Below are 26897 nucleotides of genomic sequence, written 5' to 3'. Positions count from 1 at the left end.
ATAGAGTGTGTGTGTGTGTGTGTGTGTGTGTGTAATATTATATGGTGAACCACCAACACCCTACATGTGCTTACAGAATAGCTGTATGGATAGTATAGTGTGTGTGTGTGTGTGTGCGTGTAATATTATATGGTGAACCACCAACACCCTACATGTGCTTACAGAATAGCTGTATGGATAGTATAGTGTGTGTGTGTGTGTGTGTAATATTATATGGTGAACCACCAACACCCTACATGTGCTTACAGAATAGCTATGTGGATAGTATTTAACAGGCCCCTTACATTAACCCTGTGAGGGAGAGAGCATAGCTTACTAGAACTATGCCATGAAGGAGGAAGCCAAGACTAGTTGGATGGCTTGGCAACACTCTTAGAGCTCAAAACAGCTCAAACAGAAGCTAATTCTAAACTGGTATCTCAATTTATGCTATCCCTTCCCCATTGTGTCAGGCCTAGTGCTCTTTGGTTTGTCCTTGGATGCTGAACTCTCTCTGAGACAGTGTCCTTGTTCCAAATTGCAGTAACTGTGCTAACGGAGGATGAGAGGGCCCTTGGGAGGCAGGTAAGCTACTGGGTGCCACAGTTTCCCTTCTTCTCACAGCTTTGATTTTAGTTTGAGATTACTCGTGCAGCCACCTTCTAGGGAAACGTCAACCCTGGATCATCAAATATGAAACAGAAAGAAAATCTAAGTGATCCAAGAGGTCAGACCCATGTGTCAGACCCAGTAAGTGTGCACAAAGAAAGTGAGAGCCTTGCTCACTTTGATCCAACACACATTAGGGAAGAATAACATTGGGTGAGCTACTTACCCAGCATCGGAACTGTTCCCACAGAGCAAGGGTTCCAGCATACCAGGAACCGTGTAAAAGTTTGCTAGAAGAATTGGAAGAGGCAGGAAATGAATAGGCAGATTTCAGTGAATGAGAGAATAGGGTTGCACAGTAATAAGGTTGCTCTTGCCAGCAGGAGCAGCTATTGATTTCAGCTCATATAAATCTTTCTCAACAGCAGAAAGCTGATGAGAATTCCTACCATTAATGATCTCCTGTGTGTCTAAAGCTAAGAGCTACCGGAAAGCCCTTGAGGTGAAGCTGTAGTCACCAGTCATTTCATCTCTGCGTGCCAGGTTCTGCTAAATGGATTAAAGGGTCTATGTCAGTAGTTCTCAACCTTCCTAGTGCTGCAACCCATTCATACAGTTCCTTATGTTGTGGTGACCCCAACCATAAAATTATTTCATTGTTAATTCGTATCTGTAATTTTGCTACTGTTATGAACCATAATGTAAATATCTGCTATGCAGTATATCTGCTATATGACCCTCCAAATAGGTCATGACCCACAGGTTGAGAACCACTAGTCTAAAGTAAGTTTCTGAGATCTTCATTCCTTTATTCAACTTGACCTTTTAACCCTTGTAATATTTTCATCAAGATGTCCTAAAACCCTGCTCTGGACATTATTGCCATGTCCTATTTTAAATCAGAAGGCTCTGTCCCTGAGGTCGTCTTTACAACACTTTCTTGACTCTTCAGTGACTAGTGATGTTTTGTTTTGTTGTTGTTAATAGAAGCATTGTTATACCAAATTCTCCTTAATGTAAGATCCCAATGCTTTGATTTCTCAAATGAAGTTATAAAACCTCCTTAACTGTAGTTAAGATCAAATGGTGTCACCCGACTCCCTTGAGAAGCTACTGCAAAGCTCTCACGAGCATTCAAGAGCTTCAGTTCCTAAGCACAGTCTAGACTGAACGCTTAGCTCTCTCAGGTAAACAGTAGTGGAAAGCAGCATGCTGAGCTTCTAGGCATGACATCAAAAGTAGAAGTTTAGGAGTGCACTTGAAGACATTTTAACCGTTCACTTGGTTTTCAAGGGCTGAGGCTTAGTCAGATGTAGAGGTGCACAATGAGGCAGGCAGATCTCTGTCTGGATCACCCTAGCCTGGTCTACAGAGCGAGTTCCAGGACAGCCAGTGCTACACGGTGGAACCCTGATTAAAAATAAAATGAAATATAAAATAAAGATAAAAAGCTTCTGCACAGTCCTGCCTTGGAGACAGGGGAATGGTATCCCAGGTCGAGTCTGGCAGTGCTAAACCTTTCTGGCCCAGACCACTTTGTGTAGCTCAGCAGTGGCCCCTGATAAGTAACCTTGGGTCAAGTTTTCCTCTTGCAGTGGAGGGAACACCTACTTTTATTGTTGATGTATTCTTCCCAGTCAAAGCCTCTGGTGCCATTTTCAAGATAGCTCTCGTTAAAGTTTATGGGCCACACCACACACTTGTTTCGAAGATTCCCCATGAACAGCTGCAGGCCAATCAGGGCGAAAACACTCAAGCAGAACACGGTCAAGATCATCACATCAGACAGCTTCTTCACAGACTGAATGAGGGCGCCTACAATTGTCTTCAGGCCTAAAGAGACAGAGCCCCCAAAACAGAGTCAACTCAAAGTCCTCCCTACTTTCCCTAGCCCCCCACTTAGTCCTACTTCCAAGTCTCCCATAGAATCCTTCTTGAAATACGGCCATTGCATCTTTGCACACAGAATAAGAATGAGTAATAGGTGGAATTGTAAGTTTCCAGAAGTATCCATTTCTAAGTTAATAATCCTTTTAGAAAAGAAGCTGCTTCTATTAGCACGTGGCTCCTTCCTCCCCGGATGTACTTTCCTTCCCAAGGCCTTCACACATACCAATCCGTCCTTCCAAATGCTCCATCCCTCTCTTGCCCTCCCCACCAACTCCTCCTTCCCCTTCTGGTCTCAGTGAAAGCACTGCCCAGGATCCCTCTCTGCCTTCCCAACTCGCCTCCCTCTCCTACCATTGCTACCGCCTTAGCAGAGCCTTCTAGTCGCCCCTGAAGCATCTGTCATGGTTATAACACATTTTCTGACTGTCTTGTCCACAGTTGTATCTGTAGCATCTAACTCACAATAAAGATTTGTTGAGTAAACAAATTAAAAAGGACCAGGGATTAAGGAGGCTTCCAAGTCAGAAAGGGAACCACTGAATAGTTTATAAGCTAGTAAGAAGCAAGAAGGCACAACATCGCTTCTGAAGAACCCTAGAAATGCTGATGTATTGCAAAGATAAGTGCTATCAATACAGTATTTACAGATTGCCTTTCCATTTAAAAGTGCCTGTCCTGCTTGCTACAGTAACCTTTCTTGTGTCTTATATTAAAAAGAGAATACTTGTAACTCATTTTAATGTAAGGTTTTATTTTATTTTATTTTTGTGGTTGGTGTTGGAAATTGAATTCAGTTTTGTGCATGGCAGGCACATGCCTCTGAAGGAATTATAACAGTCCTAATTTGAGGTTTAAAATGTGAGACAATGGTTTCAATTTAAACCTGAAGATGGTCACTTCCACGCTGCATAAGAAGATATTAATGATGGGATACACATAAAAATATAATTATAGGTTTATAGTGCTTGAGCCAAAAGAGTCTATGTATGACAATCCTCAGCATGCCCAACAGCAGGCTATCATAGGACATGGTCCACAAAACACGAACACTTTTGCAGTGTTCAAGATGAGCAAGAGGAGACTCTGATCCGTGACACATAGGCCTCAGGGAGGAGTTCAACCTTGATCAACTGCTGATGGCAAGAATACAAGGCTGACATTCCAGGGATAGCTGATGTGAGCGAGCATTGCTGGCCCTGGCTGGGTGGTAGCTCATCACTAATCCTAAGAAAGTGTGCTACTTACATAGATCATCTGGGCACTACAACCAACCCTCTGGGATCTCAGCATTTTCACCTTTAAAAGGATAATAAGAACAAGGCCATGAGAGATGTCAGAGCATTTGCCCAGCACAGAGAAGGCCCTGGTCTCCACCCCCCACACCACCAGAAATAAATGCGTAAATAAAGAGACAGTCGCGGCTGATCACCAGACCACTATGAGGACTGAGCATGTTTCCTACTTAACAGAGCAGCTGGTGCATTGTGAATGAGGCTAATTATTATTGTCTGAGCTTTAATTTATTCATCTATAAAAATCTGCAATACCAATTTCATTGAATTGTCAAGACATTTAAGTAAAATAAATATAAAAAGTATTTAATGCAGGATATGACACAGAGCATGTGTCGCGGGTCATTATTTTATATCTAGTGCCCCCTCAAAGGGACTTGGTTGGGCTAATGTCCCTGCTCAGGGCTAATCCACGTGATGATGATCTAATGGGTGTTTGGACATACTTTTTGAACCCTGTATTTTGTAAGTGACTACCCAAAATGCTTAGAGATAAGTTCAACAGATTTTTCTTCTTGAGTCTAATAGTAGCAATGGATGTTGTGCCTAGTCTAGGATTTGGCACAAAACAGGAAGTTTAATAAATTTTTATTGAAAGAATAAATAATAGAGATTTTTTTTCTCTTCTTACAGATAACCAGAAAGGTATCTAAAGAGGAAAGTGTGCAGAGGCCTGGGTCTTCTTACAGTACGGCCTTCCCTGGAGGCTACAGAACCAAAGGGGAAGAGAGCTTGCCTGGGTTACAGAGATGAGGCTTTCTACTCAGACTCTTAATTTCACAGGGCTATAGCTTGGGAAGTAGCCCAGACACTAAGAAGTCCAGTTAGTCACTATTCTAACAAACTTAAGACCTCAGTTCTCTCCCATGGGATGCGCACGGCAGTGGGCAGTTAAGGAGAGAAGCTGATGAATCTTTTCTCAGAGCCTTTAAAGATAAGGCAGAGAGTCAAGAAATGAGATGCCAATGACCTTTAATGCCCAAGGCCTGTGCTCTCACAGCTAGGCACGTCACGTAGAGTCCCAGAATTATGCAACTGAGTTCCATACCACTTCTGAAAATGAAAATTCCTCATTATATTTTGCCTGGGTTGGGTGGGGTAGGTCCACACTGGTCCAATAATTCAAGTTCAGCCATTTAAGTGATTGAAGAGTGAGCCAAACAGAACAACTGGGTGGATCACTGATGAATGACTGTCTCTTCACCTAGACTTTTTAATAAAGAACTTATACAGCTACCTCTTTTAAACGCACAGAAAAACATCTATCTGGATACCGAATGATTATCTAATGCCCTTGGCATTGCTATTTTAACTGAATCAAAAAGAATGTTGCTACTTACAATAAAAAGAACTTAAAATTACAAAATATACAAAAAGGGCTTATTATAAATCAAATGAATCAATCAATAAATCATATAATTTCACCATGAGTCTGACCTGATTTTCCAGAGTGGGAAATCTTTGGGTGTTCCAAGTCTGTATGACAAGAAATTCTAGGCCACAAGTTCTAACTGTCCCTGTCCCTGAGGGTGTGCTGTTAGCAGCTTTGTTTGTACAAGGTGACTCTCTCGGTACTTACGGATATCAGTGTGGACATCTGACCTAAATCCAGACCCTTTCCTATAAGGATTTGGAGCAGGACAAGAAACAGTTATCTGACCATGTGGCAGAAATATTAACATACAAAGCTGAACAGTAGGCAGGAGCCATACTGTGTCATTTTAAGATGTACCTGACAAAGCACAGGGATTTGTATTTGAGAAAAGGAAAGAAACAGACATGTAGGGAGAGGGGTGGAGATAAGGAACTCAGGGGTCTCTAGCGTCTCCTAGGTTGGCATAACTGCAGCCTGTGGCTTTCCAGTAGAGCTCCCGCCCCAGGCCTGGCACTCACTTCCCAGAGATGGGCCTGTCACCGGCAGGTGGCTTACTGTCCCTTCTCTGTCAGCCAGATGTCTCAGTTGAAGAAATCTGGAAACATATTTCCACACAGCTAAAAACCCTTTCCTCAGTCATCCTGACGTCTGAGCTTATACTACCTTGCTGGTGAGTTTGTTTAGCTTAAGAAGTGAGAAGTGGAAACTTAGTTGGAAATAGCATTCCAGTTGCCCGCCTCACAGAGGCTCAGAGATGAAGCTAGTTAGGCAGGAACATCACTAAACCACATTAAGAGCAGCCATCTACAAAGCACTCTCTGAGACCTCATGCTGTGTGGCATGAAGCATGCCGAAGGATACAGGTTGCAGAGCAGCCCTGGAAGCAGCCACCACCACCTCTTCTTCCCACAGGCCGATAAGAGCACAGCCACATTCAGAGACGTCAATGGTAATCTGCAGCTGTGTGCTATCAACGCATCTCCTACATTCCAGCTAAGGTCGCCTGAAGCGGCTGCTCACAGCACCACACCGACTACCACCAGCGCTGGTCAGGAGAGACTCCTGGTGGCACTGTTCTGGCTGAGACGAGCTGTCTTGCTTCTATTGGCTCACACCACTGCACGCCAGAACCAGCAAGACACTCGCCGAAAACCAATTACCCAAAACAGAGCAGAATGCTCCTGCAAAGGACTCCTACACAACAGAGTGTACAACAGAAGCCATGTGGGGGCAAATTGGACAGGGAGAACTCCTAGAGAGGCAAGCATGAGTGCTCATCGGAACAGAAGTTCAGACATTCACTACAGGCCGTGAAAAGACAGTGGGACCCAGCTACCCAAGAGGTTGCTGGAGATTTTAGTGACTTTGAGAAGCAGGAGAAACTGGTGCTGCAGGCTTCTACCCTACTCTACATCCAAAACCAACTTTAATCCTCCTGTTACCTAACCCCAAATCTCCTGAATAAGGGAACAAAGCCAGCTAATGTGCTGAGTCCGGAGACAATGTGTCAGCCGTGCCCGCTGGGGTCAAGTCTGTTGCTGCGATGGTCCAATTATAAATAAAAATTCACATTCCCCTGCTTGTTGCACAGGTTGAGAAATTTAAGAGTTTGAGCTAATTTCCCACAAGATTAATATTGGACTCGCTCTCAGCAGTAGTCGGAGGGCGCCCAGTTCTGTCAGGCTGGCTGGTCCCAAGGGCAAAGCAGATCGTGTTCACTTTGTCTCCTGCAAATGCTTGCTCTCTCAGTCCTTTCCCACTTAGGACTACACTACATTTTGGTGATTTTTCCTCAATATGCAATGTAGAAGGAAGAGAAGCACAAAAGCGACAAGATTTAAAACTTTAGTATTTAAAAGGAAACAGTCATGGGCATGGAGGTGCACGCCTTTAAATCCAGCCCTTGGCAGGGAGGCTGAGCTCTCAATCTGAGGCCAGCCTGGTCTACAGAATGAGTTCCACAACGTCAGGGCTACACAAAGAAACCCCGTCAGAAAAAAAAGACTACATAATAAATAAATAGAAATAAAGAAACCATTAGTGAATATTACAGTCTTATAGAGTATCTTTTTCTATCCTGTCGCTAACTAGGAAAACAGCCACACTCACAATGTATACATTTAAAGAAAACACTTTGTGAAAACTGGGCACACCCACTTTCTGTTTCCTACCTGATCTCATTGGGTAAGAATGAAAACAGAGAAATGGAATACCCAGGAGAAAAGTAATGCAGAGTCCCAGCTCTGGAGCAGACAGGATGGACTGGATGCGGGTGACAGAATGAGAAGGAGCCTGCAGCTGCAGCCCTCCCCACTCCAGCTCCGCTCAGGCTGCCGTCCTCTCCAGGAGACATGGGAGAATTCCTGAGGTGAGCCCTGGACTGAGGCGTTTGTCCTACAGCCTGTGTCACCTCTGATGGAGTCCTTTAGATGTTCCCTTCTGCTGAGGCTCCCCATGAATAAAAAGTGCAAACAAAGATTTAAGAGATAAACTTCCTGACAGAATAGCTCAATGTCAAGTTGAACATCACCAATTCTGGCCCAAAGACAGCGACTCTTTCAACATAGAAGGTTTGTGCACTGTTTCTCCAAAGATAAAACCTTTGAAACAAAAAGAAGCCACGAGTAGGCTGTATCTGGGTCTTGACCCATCAAGAAAGAATGCTCAGAATGTGCGCTTGGTCTTTCGTAAGTGTGTCTGTGAGGGTGTCCAAGCAGCTTTCACTAAGGTGGGAAAAGCCCTACCCTCAGGGTGGCTCTGGACCAGGTGTGCCCTGTGGTTTCATGCTCCTGTTGCCACGCTGTCCCCACCATGACGGACTGTTCTCCTCTACACAGTGAGACAAATGACCCTTCCTTCTTTAAGTTGCTTTCATCAGATATTCTGTCACAGTGACAGAAGCAGATGCTGCATTCATGCTTTCTTTCTGTAATTTGGACTGCTTTGAGGGAAGTCCAAGATCCAAACTGAGATGGGAGAAGGTGGAGAGCAAAATCCTTAAGTTGCATATAGGTGGTTTTAACTTTGACTGAGGGCTAATGTGTCCCAGCTCTACGACCTGTAATCAAAGTAACTTTGATTTTAAACCCAATGACACATGCACAGTGACTTCACCTTGGCAGGAAACATGGATAACTTGCAGGTAGTAATAGGACAACAGCCCCCCAGGGAATGACAGACAAGCTCAGGACTCTACATAGGCCAACCACTGGCTTCTCTGACTCATATTCAACAGTAAGAATGGAGAGCAAAGGGTCGGAACTCAGTCACACGAGTTAGAACTTGCTGACAATGATCTGTCGTTAGCTGTACTACCCTTAAAGTCAGTTTCCATCTCTTAGCGCCCCAGAGCCAGCTCGACTGCGGCACTTACAGAATCGGAATCAGAGAGTCTACTTGAGACTGCTGAGCTAATGTCTAAATCCCGACACAAACTTTCTGCTCTGTTTTTCGTGGTAAGTGCTTCTAGTGCAACTGTTTATATAGCACTGTGGGCACAGGTACTGTGGGCACAGGCACGCGCACACGAACACACACACACACACACACACACACACACACACACACACACACACAGACTAGAGAGAATTACTTTGCAGAGATGCCCTGCTCCAAAGTTAGCCTACAGAAGAGACAAGAAGAACGGCAGTGCTAAGCCAGGCTAGAGAGAGAGACAGCATCTGCCGCCCCAGTTAGTGAGCAGAACACAGCTTTCTACTGTTTGAGATCACAGGAACATAGAGACAGATGCCTTGCAGTGTGCTGGGGGAGATGAACAGGAAACATGGGATCGTGTTTACAGGGGCCAGAGGAGGAAAGAGACCAAAGGGAAATGAAAGAAGAAATATGGCATCCCCGCTGCCAGAGAACAAGGCCTGCCTAAGGGCTCAGTGCCCTGAGGTTCCTGGCAAACCACACCCCAACCTACTCTCTCACAATTCTACCTTTGTGCTTTCCTCCCTAGGTCACTGACGTGATGTTAAATAGAGGGCAAAAAACTATTTCTGACATCAGTCACAGGGGATGGACCACAGGTCAGCACACGGAGTGTTCCTTAGTACCGCCGACCACAGCTAAAGTCCAAAGAGCAACACACCTCACCTCAGCCGGGTTAACTAGTCTTAACCTTCATACATCTTTCCTTCTAGATTTCAAGACTGGTTCTTAGAAAGGCTGTCGTCCAGCTGCAATGTTTTAAATTATGGAATCTTAACCTGAGGTGCACGGATGGATACGGGATGTGAGGGTGTCTGCGTCTCAAAGGGATCACAAACCTTCAAGAGATTTAGAACCACTGGGCTAGCTCAACCAGGCAGGGAAGAGTGAAAGGCAAATATTTTCAAGAGATTGTCCTTCAACTACTTTTCAAGTCACTCTCTTGTTTCCTTTTGTCCCCTCAAGTGTCTTGGCTTTTGCTGATATTGTACCTTTGACTTTGCAATGGCACCTGTATATGCTTTCGTTGCAGTTTACATTTGAGAGTGATCCCTGATCTATTCACAGCAGATGGCTGCTGGGTTCACTCTACTGATGAGGACAGTCGTGGAGTATGAGAGACAGTGACTATTTGGCTCACTAACTCCAAGACTTTTAAACCTTAACTAGTCTGAAGTGATGAGTTAACTGGTTAGGATGCTTCTTGATAAAACGGTTACATTAGTATGGCAGCAGTAAAAGTACACGTCTTTGAATAGCATGCGATTGGCAAACCATGCTACAGAAACTCTGGGATCACAAGCAATGGGATGAGCATGGATATAAAGTTACGGTAATTCTATGAGGCCATGATTCAAATGATTCCTACACAAAGCCACAGCTCGCTCCATTACAGCCCTCCTTGGGATGGTTGAAAGGGTTTGTAGGCGTGGCTTTTTCCAGAAGCGTGGATGGAATGAGTGCTGCATGCCTGGCAAGCATGGTCAGAGAAGCCTAAGGACCAGAGGGCCATTCCAGAGAACACTGCTTAGGGAAGGCATGCAGAGTGCAAGGTCATATCAAAAGCGTCAATACCAGTCTCAAATGTGGCAGACAAAATGAGTGGAAGAAAATAGGGGTGCGGCAAAACCAGTCTTGTGCACGCATTTGCTCACCTGGAATGACAGAGATAGTTTTCAAAGCTCGGAGAACCCTGAACGTTCTCAGCGCTGAGACATTGCCCAGGTCCACAAACTCTGTCACATATCTGTAGTAAGGGAGGTCACACACAGACACAAGTGACAAACACAGGCACAACACAAACACCAAAGGAAATAAACAAAACCACAACAAAACAAAAAGTACAATACGTCACAGCAGGGCCCTAACCCAACACCTGACACCAACCCCGGGCCATCTTACCTGGGATTACCGAAATAGTTTTCAAAGCCCTCAGTACCCTGAAAGTGCGCAGAGCTGAAACACTGCCTAGGTTTATAAACTCGGTTATATACCTGCAGAATCAAACCAAAGGTGACTTGTAACGGAACCACTCGGGGAGGGTTTGAGAACAGGGCAAGTGAGGGTCTTGTGTACAAGTTATGGTTTTATTTTGTTTAATATAAATATGTGAGAAACACATCTTTCAAAAAATGGGCAAAAAGAATTCAAAAGTATATTCTAGAGAACTGACAGATTAGGGCATTCTGAGATTCAGGCTCCTGGACCAGTGTGTGATGTGTGGATTTCAGAGTGGCGTTTCCGTCAGCCCATTTGCTTTCTCTTAGCAAGCGGGAAAGGCCATGAGGCAGCAAAGACTTATGTACCCAGATCTGTGAATAATTTCCTAAGAAACAGAGACAACTTTTGTAGCAGGAGCCTCACAAAAACAAATTCACATTAGAGTGACTGCCCGGTTGACAATGGGCAAGTGCCTCCGCGACAGCATCTGTGACTTCTCCAGGACTGGTTTTGCAACCATGTCTACAGGTGAGGTTTTAGCCTATGACACTTAAAAGCAAGGCTCAAAAAAAAAAAAAAAAAAAAAAAAAAAAATCCAGATCATGAGATCAGAGCAAAAGCTGAGGTATAAGCCCATTTTTTCACCAGGTCTGTGCCTGGCAAGGATACAGATTTTGAAAGCACACCAATGTATGTTTTATAACTCTAGAGAGTAGAAATTGTCTTCATAAAAGTGAAAGTCAGTGCCAGTTTCAGGCACTCGGTGCACACACCTCCGTCACACCTCACGGTGGACCTGCATCTCCTCCTGATGCTTAGGCCCATACACATGCAAACGCTTTCCTCCTTTCTGACATCTTTCCACACACAGCCGATGTCTCACTCCAAGGGTCCCCTCGGCCCACGGCACACTTTCCTAACACAGAAATAAAAATACTAGAGCCATCTGACTCTTCGATCCTGGCAAGAGTTGGCACCGCTGCTTAGAAACTTTCCTGGATGTGCCAGCCCAGATATTTCAGCTCTTGATTTGAGTCAAAGACCTTAAATGCATTTTCAGCCAAAAGTTTACACCCAAAATAGTTCGTGCCTTCACAGAGGCCCTCTAGAGATGGGTGTGAGGACCTTGGCCAATGTCATAGAGAAGATAAACTATGAGGGCAGGGAATCACTGCCTACTGGCCTCCCAGCTCTGAGGCCTCCCTATACCCACATGAATGTTCTGCTGTCTGAGAACTGAGAGGAGCTGGCAAGCAAAAGCCATATTCAAAAACCCATGGGCAAGATGCATTTACCCAAGAATTCCCATTCTGCAGCCAGGTGTCATGTATAAGCTTGCAATCTCAGCACTGGGAGAGGAGGTAGGAGGATCAGGAGCTGGAGGCAGCCTCAGCTGTATGGTGAATTCAGGGATAACCTGTGCTACGTGAGACTCTATCTCAAAAAATAAAAAAAAAGATTCTCCATTCTGCTAAGCACACAAACTCACATTCACTTGCACCATCATGCAAGCATACAGGTCCACACCCACACGTGCACACGCACTCCCACACGCATATGCAGTCATATTCAGAAAAGAGTAAAGTAAGCATGGAACTTACGCCATCATGATGACACTGAAGTCTAACCAGTTCCATGGGTCTCGTAAGAAGGTGAAGCCGTCTATGCAGAAACCTCTTGCGATGATTTTCACTAGTGACTCAAACGTGTAAATCCCTGTGAATGTGTACCTGTAAGGATGCCGACAGCCAAGGTTATTCCCAGCAGAAACTTTGATAAACTTTTTTAAGTAACACTTGCCTGAGGTGTAGCTTCACCACACAGACAGTGCCAGGGAGAAAAGAGCACCTGACCGAAGCTGCTGACACGCCCTCAGCAACTGGGATGCTACACAGGGTCACTCTGGGACAGGCAAGGAGACCCTCAGAGGAAGGAGGGCACAGGATGGCAAAAGCCCCTGCTGGTGAGGAAGGGCAATCCCTCCCAGTGCTGTCTGGCTTCCTAGAATTCATTCTAAGGCTATTTCCTGAATTCTACATTATCTTCAGGGGCCCCACCCCTAATACCTTGCAGTGTTTAAGCCAAACAAGCAAACAAAGAAAGGACCACTTACTCCACATTCTTCGACCAGTCGGGCGGGTTACTAAAGGTCATGAATACACAGTTGGTCAGGATAGTGCACATGATGATCATGCTGAAGACTGTAGAGAAGAGTTAAGGGCTCTACCCATTCATTCCAGGTCTCATGAGCTCTGAATCGACAGGCTGAGGGGGACAGACACAGGAGAGGAAAAGACAAAGGGAGGAGGGAAGCGGGGCATCCCAGCTGACCGGTAGGTGGGCTGGACAGCCATTTCCCTCCCTAGAAGACTGCCACTGCCCCACCGCTTTTGGATAAACTTGCCACTTTCCATGCCAACTATGGAGCAATACCCTAAATATTTAACCCTTTGTGAACAGGATCCAGAAGTCACCAAAGACCCTAAGGACATCAGAGAAAGTAAATCTATACTTTCCCCCCAAGATTCATGTACTGCTAATTATCCTGAATAATTAGTCATTTGAAAATCTAGAGGTAGTTGATGGTTCTTTCCTCCAGGGTCTTCCCACGGGCTGGATATCTTCTGAGCAACAGACCAGTCAATTGTGCGTTGAACATGTCTCACCTGAAAACCAGTGTGGCATTGTTAGGTAGAGACTCCTAGGGCACCTGCAGTCCACTAGTCCTGAGACTCAGGTAACAGGGTGAGTCAGTTTGATCATTGTGAAGGCACCCTTGCTATCCAGGATCTTTCTCAGCCCTTTATGCTCTTCTCTACTGCGAGGAATTACTCAGACTGCATCAGGCCAGAGCTCACTCCCTGTGAGCTCACTCCCTCTTATTAATGTTATTCCCATCTTTATCTTACCAGTGGAATTTTAAAAACAATGCTTCTTCTAGCTTGACTTTTTCTGCTGGAGTATCCTTGGGGTGGGGAAAATAACATATCTTTTAGGGACAGGAGAGGAAGACACATCCCATCTCTGGTTGTGAAAGGGACACCGTCTAATTGTAAATTATTTATTGTAACCTCACAACTTCACAACTGTGGTACCACATATTCCAGAACCAAGTTCCATGCAGCAGCAGCTCACTGACCTGAACCACTGAGTTGCACCGTGTTTTCTGCGACCTCTCTGGAGGATGCAGTACTCTTGGATGCACAGAACTAAGTGCTGTTCAGTGAAGTGCCAATCACGCACAAGTTTAGTCACTGTGCCAAGATGCTAAACCCACCAGCGCATTTGTCATGTGTCATATGCTCTATATTAATATGATGTAAAGGCTGTTACTTTCCCACTTAAGGGGAAGGCAAATCCCAGAAAAAATTCCTACTTATCCAGTCTGTATCTAAACCTCTGTGCCAAGGAGTTGATTTCATCTGAGAAATACCAGGTAATTTGTAAGCTCCTTGCTCAAGAAGAAAAAAGAAATTCTAGGGCATTCATTCAGCGATTTTAATTCAAGATGTAGTTTTCAAAAACATCCTTGTATCAGATATTAATACATTAACAAGCTGAATTATCATGGAATGAAATTACTAAAAAGCCAAGACTTCAGTATAAGGTTAACATTTTAATTAGCCCCCCCATAATGACAGTAAAAATAATTCTAGACTCCAGTAATATCTTTAAAAAATGAATCTGCAGAAGCTCAGCTGAGGATCCAGCAAGACTTTGTTCCTAACCCTCGGACTGCGGTGGCAGCGGTCAGCCACAATGCTGGTGGAACAGTACACAATACAGTCGTCACGCCCTCGAAGACGTGCAAGGCCTGTAGCACTCACTCCTGGTGCAGAAAAGGATATGAATGTATCAAAATTTTAATAGCTATTCTTCTTATCAGGTTAAAAGGACTTAAAATGTACAAGGCAGGCGTGGCACTAAATCTGAAGAGAGTTTTCCCTCTGTTTAATACTACAAAGGTCTGTGGAGAAAGAAAAGGAGAAGTCATTACAATATGAGTATTAGTCACCAACAAAACATTTTTCTAGGTAAGAAATAAATTCTCTCAGAGGAACCTTGGGCTTTGCCCCTTAAAAAAAACAAAAACAAAAACAAAAAATGGGCAGTGAAATAGTTTCTGCCCCCCCCCCCCACCAGCACCCAGCCCTCAGGTCAGGTCACACATAGAGGCCACAAAACTAGCAGGCTCACAGTTGGAGAATTCTGAACTCTCTGTGCCAGCTCCAGACAGTATGTTCACTCACTGAGGGCTGACTTTCTCCAGGAATTACAACTAAGCACTGACCGACTGTGTCAGGCAATGTTGGCGGTGTTTAAGAGCCACTGGTGAACAAGACAGTCCTGTCTGAGGAGTTCATATTCCAACCAGGAAGACAATCAGCACGAAACACAAAAATTCAACTCTGCCGACCATGACACACAGAAGGTAGACTGTTAGGGAGACGGCTGTAAAGGAAGCCTGGGCGAAACTGAAGGAAGCAAGGACGGTGAGCACTTCATCCAGTATTTTCTCACCAAGTCTTCTCAGTCTGGCTTCTAGGAGCTTCTGACATTAGCCTTGCCAAAATCATTCACTTGTATTTCCCAGCATGAATCCTCCTATTGAGCCAAACTAGCCCATGCCTCAGAACAGGCTATAGCAACACATAACTTGGGTTCACAATGCCCAGCCACCTGGTGCTAAGCTGGGGGGTGGGAGAGGACACAAAATTGAACAGAACTATACTTTATGGAAGGGCATATGTGAACTTGTGATCATGATGGCGGCTGAATGCGATGTTCAAAACAAAAATATGAGAGACAGCAGGACAAAGGAGCTCCCCTCAGACTGTCTGTGGGAGCCAGGATGTGCTCAGAGAGGAAAACAGGGACACAAAGAAACTGACTGAGGAGATGAAGAAGATGAGGGTGGCCAGAAAAGGGAACGGTAGAGCAGGCACGGCCGTGCACAACTGTACTGTCTTCACGGTGCTGACAAGCAGTTCTATGTCCACAGAAGACAGCCATCTGCAGAGCTGGAGACAGATGTAGGGCCCACCAAACTGGGAGTCCCAGTAGAGGTTCAGCCAGCACAAATACACACAGCAAAGAGCCAAATGTAAGTCACTTGTATGTCGCTTATTTTAAAAATTGTTTTTATTTAGAATGATAGATACCTAGATTTTAAAAACATAAGATACGCCGGGTGGTGGTGGCACACACCTTTAATCCCAGCACTTGGCAGGCAGATAGCAGTGAGTTCGAGACCAGCCTGGTCTACAGAGTGAGTTCTAGTCTCAAACCAAACCAACCAACCAAACAAAACCCAAAAGACAAAAAAACCCCAAAAAATAAAAAACAAAAAAAATAAAAAAATGTAAGATTAAGTTCCATTCTTTTACCCAATGGTAATTTTTACTGCCAGTTTTTAAAAATATCCTTGCAGAATTTTTCTTTATAAGTATTAGCATACAGATCTATCCTTAAACAGTCTTTCCCTCCAGCGAGACTGCACTATAAATACTCTTCTGCACCAAGCATTAAAAATGAACCCCACAAAGAAAAGCCCAGGGACCAGATGGCTTCACTAATGAATTCTACCAAATGTCTAAAGAATTAGCACAAACTCTTCCAAAAAAACAGAAGAGAGGGGAATAATTCCCAACTCATTCTGTAAGGTTACTTTATACAGAACCGGGTAATGACAGGAAGAGAATACTATAGATCACAGGATTTATAAAATGGACACAAAGGCCTCAGCAAAAATACTAGCCACCAAACCTATCATCCTGTGAAGGACTGAGTATCTGACCACATGAGATGCAGCCGAGAAGTACAAAGACAGCTTAACAACAACAACAACACCCCAAGTATTGTGACACGGTCTGTTAATGCAGGGGACACACACAGTGACCTCAGTAGAGGCAGAAAATGCTCCAATAAAATCTAATATCCTCTCATGACAAAGCCACTGACAGGAGTTTAATCTAATGTGTACCATTTGGGACCCTCAGCCAACATCTGCCTGTCTTTCTCTCCTACCCCTTCCTCTACTTGCTCTTCTTAAAACCCAGTTTGAAGAAAACCTATTGGAGGCAGGAACCAAGTTTCCTGTGTGGGTCCGATACAGCGCTCAGTCCACACACTCCCAATGAGCAGGTGTTGGCAGGTTACTTTTTTTTATATTTATTTATTATGTGTAGAATAGTCTGCCTACACATATGCCTGCAGACCAGAAGAGCCACACCTCATTAGAGATGGTTGTGAGCCACCATGTGGTTGCTGGGAATTGAACTCAGGACCTTTGGAAGAGCAGGCAATGCTCTTAACTGCTGAGCCCCTGACAGGTTACATTTTTAAGTTCCTTTTTTTTTTGCTTTTATTTTATATTCTCTTCATCTGCCAGAGTCACCACAGCCTCTCCACCAGCAAAGCAACCTTGGCGAGCAGCTCTGTTGGTTTACAAGAGCCCACGTGCCCCATCCCATGTCTGATGCAGCACTGCACTGGCCCTCTCCCTACCCCAGGACATAGAGGTTCTATTGTGATCCCCAGAAAAGCCAAATCCTAAAGCAAGTAGAACTAGAATATCTGGGATTAGCTTAAAACAGGTCAAGGGCAGAGATTTTGTTCTTCCATTTCTTGGCTTTCCAAAGAAATAAATGGGCTACAACAATCTCTCTTTCTGAAGTATTTGTACCCCTCTGTGTTTCTATAGCAACTCTCTGTGAAATGCCAGGCCTTTCAAATAACCTCCTCATCCAGCCTCCTAATATTCCCATAAAGTATTGGTAAAGAAGGAATTCTTAACCTGTATGTATCTTACAAAAGCTCAGGAGAGGGACACCACCCATAAAGGTCACATGGCAAAGAGCAGTACATTATGCCAAGCTCAGGGCCTTTTTACAGCCTCTACTGTGCCAGATGGGGTGGTAATTTCATGACTACATGACAAAATGAAGTTGACATGGGGGATGGATTCTCTGGTAAATGGGAAAGTTGAGCTCCTGGGTATACCATATAAAGTAGTTAAGAACAGTGGGGAGAAAAAACCCACTGGTCCATGCACCAGGGCCTAAAGTTCATTCTCGCCCCCCACTCACCTAAAGCCTGTACTAAATTGCCTGCCCACCTTAAGTGACAACCAACAAGACTTTAGAAAAAAAGAAAACCCTACTCTCTTTACTCTTCACATCCTTGTCTCTCGGGTTGGTCATGTGGGAGGTGCTTCCTACTGTACACAGAAGGGCTCAATAAATGCTGTTTGTTAATGAAAAGCTAGCCAGGGTTCTGGTGATGAACCAGAAAACTGAGAGGCCTGAGGAAAACCAGGTGGTTTTATGGAACCTAAAAAAAAAAAAGGTTTGCAAATAGAGACTTTACCAGTTACAGTTCATGCATGAAGTATAACTCATAATTTAGAGACAATATTTCACACAGAATAAGATAGTTTAACATTACTGTTCTAAACCCTCAAACCCTACCAGGTATAAAAGTCTTTTCTCTGCTTGGAAACTAAGAACCATCTTTTTACACCCAACTCCTGAAACAGTGCACATCCTCAACACTTTCAGTGCGAGTTGCTCTATAATTTGCTTATCATTAAAATAACTAGATTTACTGATAATTTGCATGTAATGTTTCTTAAGCATGCCTTCTGGATAAAGCAAGAAGGCGTCTGGACCAACACAACTCAAAGCTTAGGAATTTCCGAGTGCACACTGGTGCTTGCAGGACTCATAAGTGTGAGACACGGGAAATGAGCAGTGCTGACAGGCTTTCTCTATAAGTGCACACACCCGAAACTGGTGAGGGAGAATTGTCTATATTCTGTCAATCATGTTTTAAATAAACGCTGATTGGCCAGGCAGGAAGTATAGGTGGGACAACCAGACAGGAAGTAAAGGTAGGGCACTGAGAACAGGAGAATGCTGGGAAGGAAGAAGCCCATTCCTCCCCAGTCCTGCCCAGATCACTGAAGAAGCAGGATGTGACCTACCCCACTGAAAAAGGTACTGAGCCATTTGGCTAACAGAAATAAGAATAATGGGTTAATATAAGCTATAATAGCTAATACAAAGCCTGAGCTAATGGGCCAATCAATTTATAATCTTATGGAGAGCTCTGTGTGATTTTCTTTGGGGGCTTACTGGCTGTGGGAACTGGGCAGGACAGAAACCCCAATGAGCAGGCCCCCATGTTAAAAGGAAATGAGAGGTGCTGGCAGGTTTTCTCTGTAAGTGTACACATAGGTGCTAAGTACTGTGGACTGCACTCTCTGTCACAATAGTGACTGCCACTGGCAACATATAAACACACAGGAATGGCTGTATCCTGTAGAACTTCATGGCCACACAAAACTCATAATTTTCACAATCTAGCTACTTGGGAATAGGCAAACTGTACTTAGCTAGTGGGCCACACAAGCTGGATGGCGGCACTGAACTGGTCCTGTGAAAACTGGATTGGCTGTACTGGAGTCACTGAGAACTTTTTAAAAACAGAGATTGCTAACTCCCACCTCCAGCAGTGGCTAAATGAGTCTGTGCAAGAGTTCAGAGACTGTCCCACCAGGGAGCAAGCAGATCATCCCTCGGTGCTTGTCCTGATACACTTGGGGCTGTCTCCAACGTCCCTCCCTAACTGTGTGGTCAGATGAAGCACATTTAGAAAATGGGAGAAGTCTGCTGGTTGGATGTGGCAACAACCTTTCCAGCCTTGTTATCTATGATGCGATAGTTCAGACATTTTACAAGACACCTCTGATGACGTGCAAAGAGCAGCAAGCCATATTTCTGAAGAGAAAACCTACTATTATCTATTCTCCCACATTCCATGTGGAAGAACTCTTGGCACTTATTCTGCCCTCTCATGTTAGTCTATCAGGACCAGGAATGAGGCTGCTTGATACTGCATGGAAACCACAGCAGCGAGGGGCAGGGGCAGCCTCCTGGGGGCAGAGCCCTACACACCCTGCCTTTGTGCATCGTGCTGCCTCCTCTACTTTTACATCTGCTCTTCAGAGAACACTGGGTATGGGAGGGATACGGGATAGCATTATGGTCTGGATGAGACACTTCTTATAGACTAAAGGCTTGGTCCCTAGTGCCAGCAGTGATCAGAGGTGTGGCTTTTAGGACGAGGCTGGATCATAAGGACTCTAATCTAGTGCCTGGATGGATCCTGCAGCATTACTGGGAGGTGGTGGAGACTGGGAAGCAAGGCAGGGTTAGAATGGGTGGAATGAGAGGGACCGCTCTGGCTGGGTGTATTTTGTTCCTGGCCCCTCCCTCCCTTCTGCTAGTTCTCTGGTGCCATGAAGCAAACAGCTTTCTTCTTCCACGCCCTTCTGTCAGGACTCTGTTTCATCACAGGCTTGAAAGATGGAGCGAGCTGACCATGAACTGGACCCACTGAAAGTCAAAACGCGTCTTTCTTCCTTGAAGTTGCTATCCTCAGGCATTTGTCACAACGACAAGACAATGAGTAACATGAACAGGTGTGACGGAAAAATTCTATGACAAAAAATAGAGTTGAATTTGTTTTCGTTTTCCGAGGCAGGGTCTGACTATGTAGTTCAAGGCTATGAGTTCAAGGCTGTCCTTGAACTCACTCTGTGGACCAGGCTGACTTTGAACTCAGAGATCCACCTGCCTCTGCCTCCAGAGTGCTGGGATTAAAGGCCTGCGCCACTGCAGCCAGTCCCATAACTGAAAATCTAAAGCATCTACATGGTTCTTTATTTTAACATCTATTTTCACTGCTCAATGGTAAGATCCAGAAAACGTGATTCATACCTTGTTCAACATGGCTTCAACACCAACCCTTCAAAACCCAGCTGGGGAAGGAGCGAGTGCTAGTCTTGAATGAGAATACTTCTTAAGCAATGATCACTTGGTGCCCATAAAGTCCAGGCTATTTTACCCAATCTGTCTTAAATTAGATCTTTGTGAAGTAAATGAGTTAAAAGGAAACTGAAATTGGACTGTGGTTTACCGCCCAAGGGGAAATATCCGTTTATAACAACAGCCAGCGAGTGCATCTGAGCACAAAGCCCATTAAGAGCAGTGGAACAGTTCTTAACAAATTATGGCATGGAGTATTAATAAATGTGTCACGTTGGCATAAAATGAGCCTTCTAAAAAGCACAGGCTTTTCATTTCTAATTAGCAATGTGGGGTTTGGAGCACGTGACTTAGGAGTATGGCTGCTGTTAACTCAGGATGCAATGCCTTTTCTTTGGGGCCTACAATTAGGGAAAGAGTCATTTTGCACAACCAGGTACAAGCACATTCATAAGCATACCAAACAAATGACAGCATAGTACAAACACAATACAACATACACAGCTTCACAGCAATGCAGTATGGACCACTTATTAGCATGTTCTCAGCCCTACACTCAGCCCTACACGCCAAACCAGAACAGTTTCTAAACCATTTAAAAAGTATAAATAAAAACAACAAAAGAAATAATAAAAAAGATGCCATGTGGACAAGTAGAGAACAACACAGAACAGAAAATGTCCCACGGAACTGGTCATTCAGTAGTTCCGGGTCAGCCACGTGACACACGGCTCAGGAGAGTGACTCCCTGCGTGGTCACATTCTCTGCCTCCAGAGCAGGCTGCCACTACACAGGTAACCAGCAAGCATCTAATGGCCTCCGGGCTCTCGGCCCCTATCTAACCTATTAGAAGGTAGCTGGAAACCTTTTAGTCCCTCTGCCTTTAGCTGCAGCTGCACAAATAGTGACTGTCTCCAGAACCTGGGTCTAATGACTGAAGGGCCTGGCTCTCTCACTTTGACTGGTTTCTACAGCCACACATTCTTACCTGCTAAATCTGTTATATGTCCCATATTCTCTCAGCCCTGATGTGGCAGCCATCGCTATCAACTTGACTGGGTTTAGAATCACCGTGGGAACACACCTCTGGTGTTTCTGCAGAGGTTTCCCAGAAGTATTTAACTGAGGACAGAGGCCTATCCTAAATGAGGATGGTGCCCTTACAGGCTGGAAGCCTCAATTCTCAACACCACCAAGGAGCTTCCCAGTTTGAGAACAGCCACCTGGAGAAATGCCTGCCCATGGTCAGCCTTGAAGGTGGACAAAGGCAACTGTACTCACCAGGGTACACAGCGACTGCAATTTATAAGGCTACATTGCAAGTCGGCCGTAGAACCTGGTGCTGCTGTTCAGACGGTACTGGTTTTGTAGGCGTGAGGGGCATCACTGAGGCCAAGCAAAGTATGACAGGGCTGGACTTCCTGCCAGGAGGCCCTGAGACATCACTGCATCAAGTTGAGAAGGTAAAGTCTAAATTTCAAGGGAGACCTCAAAATGTGGCAAATCTACTTAGGACAGCTGTAGCCACAGAGTGATTTGGGCACCCCTCCCCCCAAGCTATGTGTGCTACAGGCACAACAAAGGACAGGCCTGAGGCCATTGGAGCCCAGGTGATGGTGAGCAGGGAACTGCATGTTTGGTGGCTTGCTGAGCTTTGGTCCGGTCTCTGTTATGCAGCCATCCTTCCATTCTGGAATGGGTAGTGCAAACTCTCTGTCATTGGATAATCTGTTTTACTTAGTAGAAGCTCACAGTTAAGAGCTTGTCTTGAGCCTCAGCTGAGACTTTGGACCTTTGAACAGTGTTGAGACTGTTAAAGACTATGGAGACATATAGAGAGGGAATAAATACATCGTACATTATGAGATGAAAATGAGACCTCAGAGAGGGGTATAATGTTATTATTTCGATTAAGCTTATATGTCCAGGTATTAAGTTAACAGCAGATGACGTTGTGATGGTTAATCTTCTCTGTCAACTTGACTGGACTTAGAATCACCATAGAAACGCATTGTTGGGTATGCTCATAAGGATGTTTACACCAAGGTTTCACGAATATAGGGGACTCCATTCCATGGTCTGGGACTCTGGACCGAATCAAAAGGAGGTGGTGAGCTGAGCCTAGTCTACACCACAGCTTCAGGCCAGTCGGAGGTCACAGAGAGACCCTGTTTCATAAACAAAACAAACAAACTTGATGACACCAATTCCAGATGATCTGCCTAAGCTACGGTCACAGAGTGAGGGGGCAGGAATAGAGGAGAGTTTCTAGGACCCAGATTTGCTGGTTCCAAGCAGGGCTCTACTTGCCATGGTGGGCCATCTGATCTACCCCTTACACCAGTGAAGGACTCTTGTCTAATTAATCCCCTTACTGCTCACAAACTAAAGCCACGCATAGCTGAGAGCACAGGTGCTTATGGTTCTCAGGGGTTGGCTGGGGGAACTCAAGTGAAGACCACATCTGCCTGTGGCTATCCACTGTCACTCCTCCCATCTCCACCTGATCACAGGGAGCCACCTGAGAGAAGAGCAGCACCGTGTACCTGCTGCACGGCTAAGCCAGCATAGCACTGCTCCCCAGGGCAATGCAAGTCTGATCTTCCTGCAATGGAAGTTTCTCCTCTTAAGGTATAAGGATTGCAGATATTGAAGAACACAGCAAAATGAAGCATGTTCTGTAAAGAATAACCACAGTCTAGAAAGGTTCTCACCTTCCTCTCTTAAAGCAGCAGAGGAGAATGGCTGAGCCTGTGACTCCCAAGACCTGGATTCCAGGCCAGCACTGTTGCTGGTTAGCTCTCGGGATCCTGGATACTAACTTCAGGCTTGCACAGGGTCAGCATTCACAAGAGACCCTGCTGCTGCGACTGCTTTTCACCATCCATGGTACCAAGAATCTATACCTGGGTTCCGGTCGTTAGAATACTGTGTGCTGCTAGACCTGGAGCACAGAAACCCCCAGAGGCCTCTGAAAGGCTGCACTGGCTCAAATGGTGCCAGAAGGTATTCCCAACCTGGGGAACTCTGACAAGGGAGAAGACAAGACTCCTCAGAACACGTTCTATGCTGTAGCCACAACTAAATCCACTATTTTAAACAACCCAGCCTTTCTGTTCCGTCTCTCAGCCTCAGGATACAGCCCCTCATATCTGACTGCTCTCTCCTCTCCTCTTCCAGGTGACTTACTAAAAACCATTTTATATTTAGAGATCTAGCTCCTGTAACACTTCCTCTCTGAAGGCAGCCCTGTCCAATCCTCTGAGACAGAACTGCTCTCCCTTCAGCACATCCTCACAACATGCCCTTCACTCTTGCTAGAGCAGGAGCTTAGAAAACTGTCATTATAACTCAGGGACCAGCATCACGCGATGCACATCCCACTGGGCGGGGCCTATCTTCCACCTATCATGCCTGTCTCAGCTCAGAAAGCAAAGGACATAATATGAAAGGTTGACAGGCTATACATGCTTATTGAATGTATGACTGAATCTCCTAGACATGAAGAAATTATACAATGGAAATCAAATAACTAATAACTATCTCCAGCCTTTCGTTAGATACTCAGTGATATTGGAACCTTTCTGACCCTTGGCTCACCCACCTCTAAAAATCCATTAACTTTAGATTTTGAAAGTCTTTTCATGTTTTCAATGCCTTGAATATCATGGTGAAGATATGGCATGAAAAATGACTAAAAAACCCCAATACATTAAATTTCTAAAATGAAATGACAGTAAATTCTGCAAATGATAACAGAAACCCCAACAAAACCTCTTTCTGCAGCACACACTTGATAGGGAGCAGAGTATGGTGCTCTCTGCTGTGCACAACAAGTTCCCAGACTACAGAATGGAACCCTGGTCTTCCACATGCAGGTTGAGTGAAAGAGCGAGTTACTGGAATAAGAAGGCTAATATTTTAAAGCTAGATTCTCTTTCCTAACTTTGAAAACATGCACAGGGCTGGTGTGACGGCTTGATGGCTCAGAGGACTTGCTTCTGGAAGGCCTAGGTTCAGCTCCCAGCACGTGCGCGGCACTCACGCCTGTCTGAAACTCCAGTTCTAGGAGATCTGATATCCTCTTCTAGCCTTTACAGGCATCAGACATACACATGGTACATAGACATACATGCAGGTAAAATACTTGTCCACATAAGAACAATGACAAAGGAAAAATGTGTCATAATACCAGCATTTATTTAATATTGGTAATCCTCAGATATCACGGGAACTTGGATATCTGGAATATTGGTGGAGCTATCAGAGATAAAAGTGAGAGGCTTGAGGGGGAACAACCCCATTGTGAGCATGCTGGGTTACCTGTGGGGAATCCACAGGGCTTGCTGGGATGATGCTGAGTTGTACAGAAGCAACCCAGGCTGAAGGTGCAAAATGAGTGGCCTGGTCCTGAGACAGGGTGAGGTCACCCAGTGTGACTGCCAAGTGAAAACAGGGCCCAAGGCCAGAGCTCTGGGGAACAATAGGGTGGAAAGAAGAAGAAAGAACCTGAGATAGAAGAGAATTCAGGGGAAAGAAGTAATTGATCACCAGTGTTAACCCAGAGAAAAGACCTTACAAAACACCCCCCACCAACCTTGGGAGATCTCAGGATGTCATGAGAAAGGTGAGGCTGCAGGATGGACGGGGTCCAGGCTCCACTATAATTCTTGATGGCATGAGGAATGACTAGATCAGCGGGGGAGATGGGATTCATGAGATGGAAGAGCGTTGCCCATGACCATAGATGGGGCAAATGACACACAGAGAAAGAAGAGCTAACTTCTGTCTATGACTGTCATAGCCAAGAGCAGGACAGACCAGAGGCAGCAGCAAGGCGAGGCAAAGGCTGCACAGGGCCTAGTTTTGAACAGCAGATGGACGGCCATCCCCTAGAACCAGAGGAACTTTTTGCTGAAACATTACCTGACGGACCAAAGCTTGCGGCCTCAGCAGAGCGTATAGACTACAGGTCTTCAGAACTTGAATCAGTTCTGAACGGCAGTCAACAAAAATGGCTCGTGCCAACCAGGTTGTATGTAAAAAACTTCTTACAGTTTCTGTGTGACTTCAGACACAGTAAGTCAGAGAAGCCTCTGTATAGAGATGTCAGTCAGCCTCACTCTCCTGACTAGGACAGGGCTAAAATGAAGTTAACTATTCCATAAAAAATGATCAGCACGTTCACCAAGATACTGCCATCATTTAAACGGCAATTATCATTACATAAATCAAAGGTCAATTTTTAGTACAGTAAACATCTTTATACCTTTCAGCCGGGGTAAACTAGCTCCTAAAAGGGTCCAGCGGACAGCAAGGCTGAGGTGGGCCAATCTTAGGATTCATATAAGCACTGGCACCTGTATGTACAACTGAGTATTTTCTAAGCACTGGGGAAGTGGAAGCTTTTCTCTGGAGGGGACAGGCTGCAAAGCGACCTCATAGCTCAGGCTGGCACTAAGATGGACTGGAGCTCTGTGTAGAAACAGACACCTGGCAAACTTTGGGTTGACTCCTGAACTCATCAATTCCCTCAAGCTTCCATTTCCACCACTGTAAGTCAGACGTCCCTCTGGTCCAGCTCCTTCCCTTGGTGCACATGTGTATCATGGCCACCTTGTCAGCTGTCACCACACCTGACTCCCATCTAAGGCCATCAGTAGCTCTCCACTGTTTACCAAGAAAGGACAAACTTGAGGGCCTCACAGCCTCAGCTGTCCAAGCTCTAGGCCCAATTCTCCTGCTCAGTCTTCTTTCCCACTGTACCTCAGTCACCCCCTATTTCCCACGTATGTTAGACAGACTGGCCTTCCTTCCATACCGTGCCTTTATTGCCACTGTGTTCTGTATCCTTCAGAGTTCTGGGCCACAAAGCCTAATTCAAATTCTCCTCTTGCTATGGACTTATCATGAGACCCCTAGCCCAAAGGGACACTGTACTATATGCTACTACTATGTTACCACATTATAAGCTGCTTGGGGTAAAAGAAGGACTTTATTCAATCTTTGTTCCCCACAACTAAACTGAATGCATTTTCTGAATTAAATGACCGCGTTTTCTGTAAGGCTGACCACACTGGCATGCATTCCTCACAGTCACTCCACAGAGGACGGCTAACAACACAAGGAGAAAAATCCTTCATCAGGGGTGGGCAAGACTGAATGTTTGTCAACAAGATACTAAAGCACCATGTGGGAATTCCAAATATCCTTTCACAAAGCCCTTTCTAATTCCCAGGCTCTCTCAGTGGTGCGGAGCGCCTGGTGGGCACTCCACAGCGAGCCAGCCTCTACCAAGATCTTTCAGCCATCAAGAAATCTAATTTTTGATCTACTCCTAAGCTTCTAAACAAAACCACTTTTGAAGAGAAAGGAAGAAATGTAATGCTGACTAGCTTTTCCTATCCAAAAAGTTGAGCTCACTTTGAAAGTTAAGAAAACTTTTCATTTAAAAATCCTATTGTCACCACTCAGTTTAAACCACATGATGTTTCCAGGTGTGTTATCTCCTGAGAGTCATCCATTCACTCATCACTGCTGACTGA

General features: G+C 45.0%; 1 protein-coding gene across 1 annotated transcript in view; it reads right to left on the bottom strand.

Moving 5' to 3' along the window:
• Scn8a (sodium voltage-gated channel alpha subunit 8) overlaps window positions 1–26897 on the bottom strand; it is a 171050-nt gene that overhangs the window by 73361 nt on the left and 70792 nt on the right. Inside the window, exons 3-8 of the mRNA XM_038342097.2 lie at window positions 14370–14488; window positions 12635–12724; window positions 12123–12251; window positions 10236–10327; window positions 2200–2421; window positions 815–878 (exon numbers count right to left, since the gene is read on the bottom strand). Of these exons, the coding sequence (XP_038198025.1) occupies window positions 815–878; window positions 2200–2421; window positions 10236–10327; window positions 12123–12251; window positions 12635–12724; window positions 14370–14488 (716 nt within the window). The remainder of the gene's footprint in view (window positions 1–814; window positions 879–2199; window positions 2422–10235; window positions 10328–12122; window positions 12252–12634; window positions 12725–14369; window positions 14489–26897) is intronic.

Source organism: Arvicola amphibius, chromosome 9 (assembly GCF_903992535.2).
Source record: "Arvicola amphibius chromosome 9, mArvAmp1.2, whole genome shotgun sequence".
In the NCBI taxonomy this organism is placed as follows: domain Eukaryota; kingdom Metazoa; phylum Chordata; class Mammalia; order Rodentia; family Cricetidae; genus Arvicola; species Arvicola amphibius.
The sequence above is the reverse complement of the archived record's forward strand: the minus strand, read 5'-3'. Positions and strand labels throughout refer to the sequence as shown.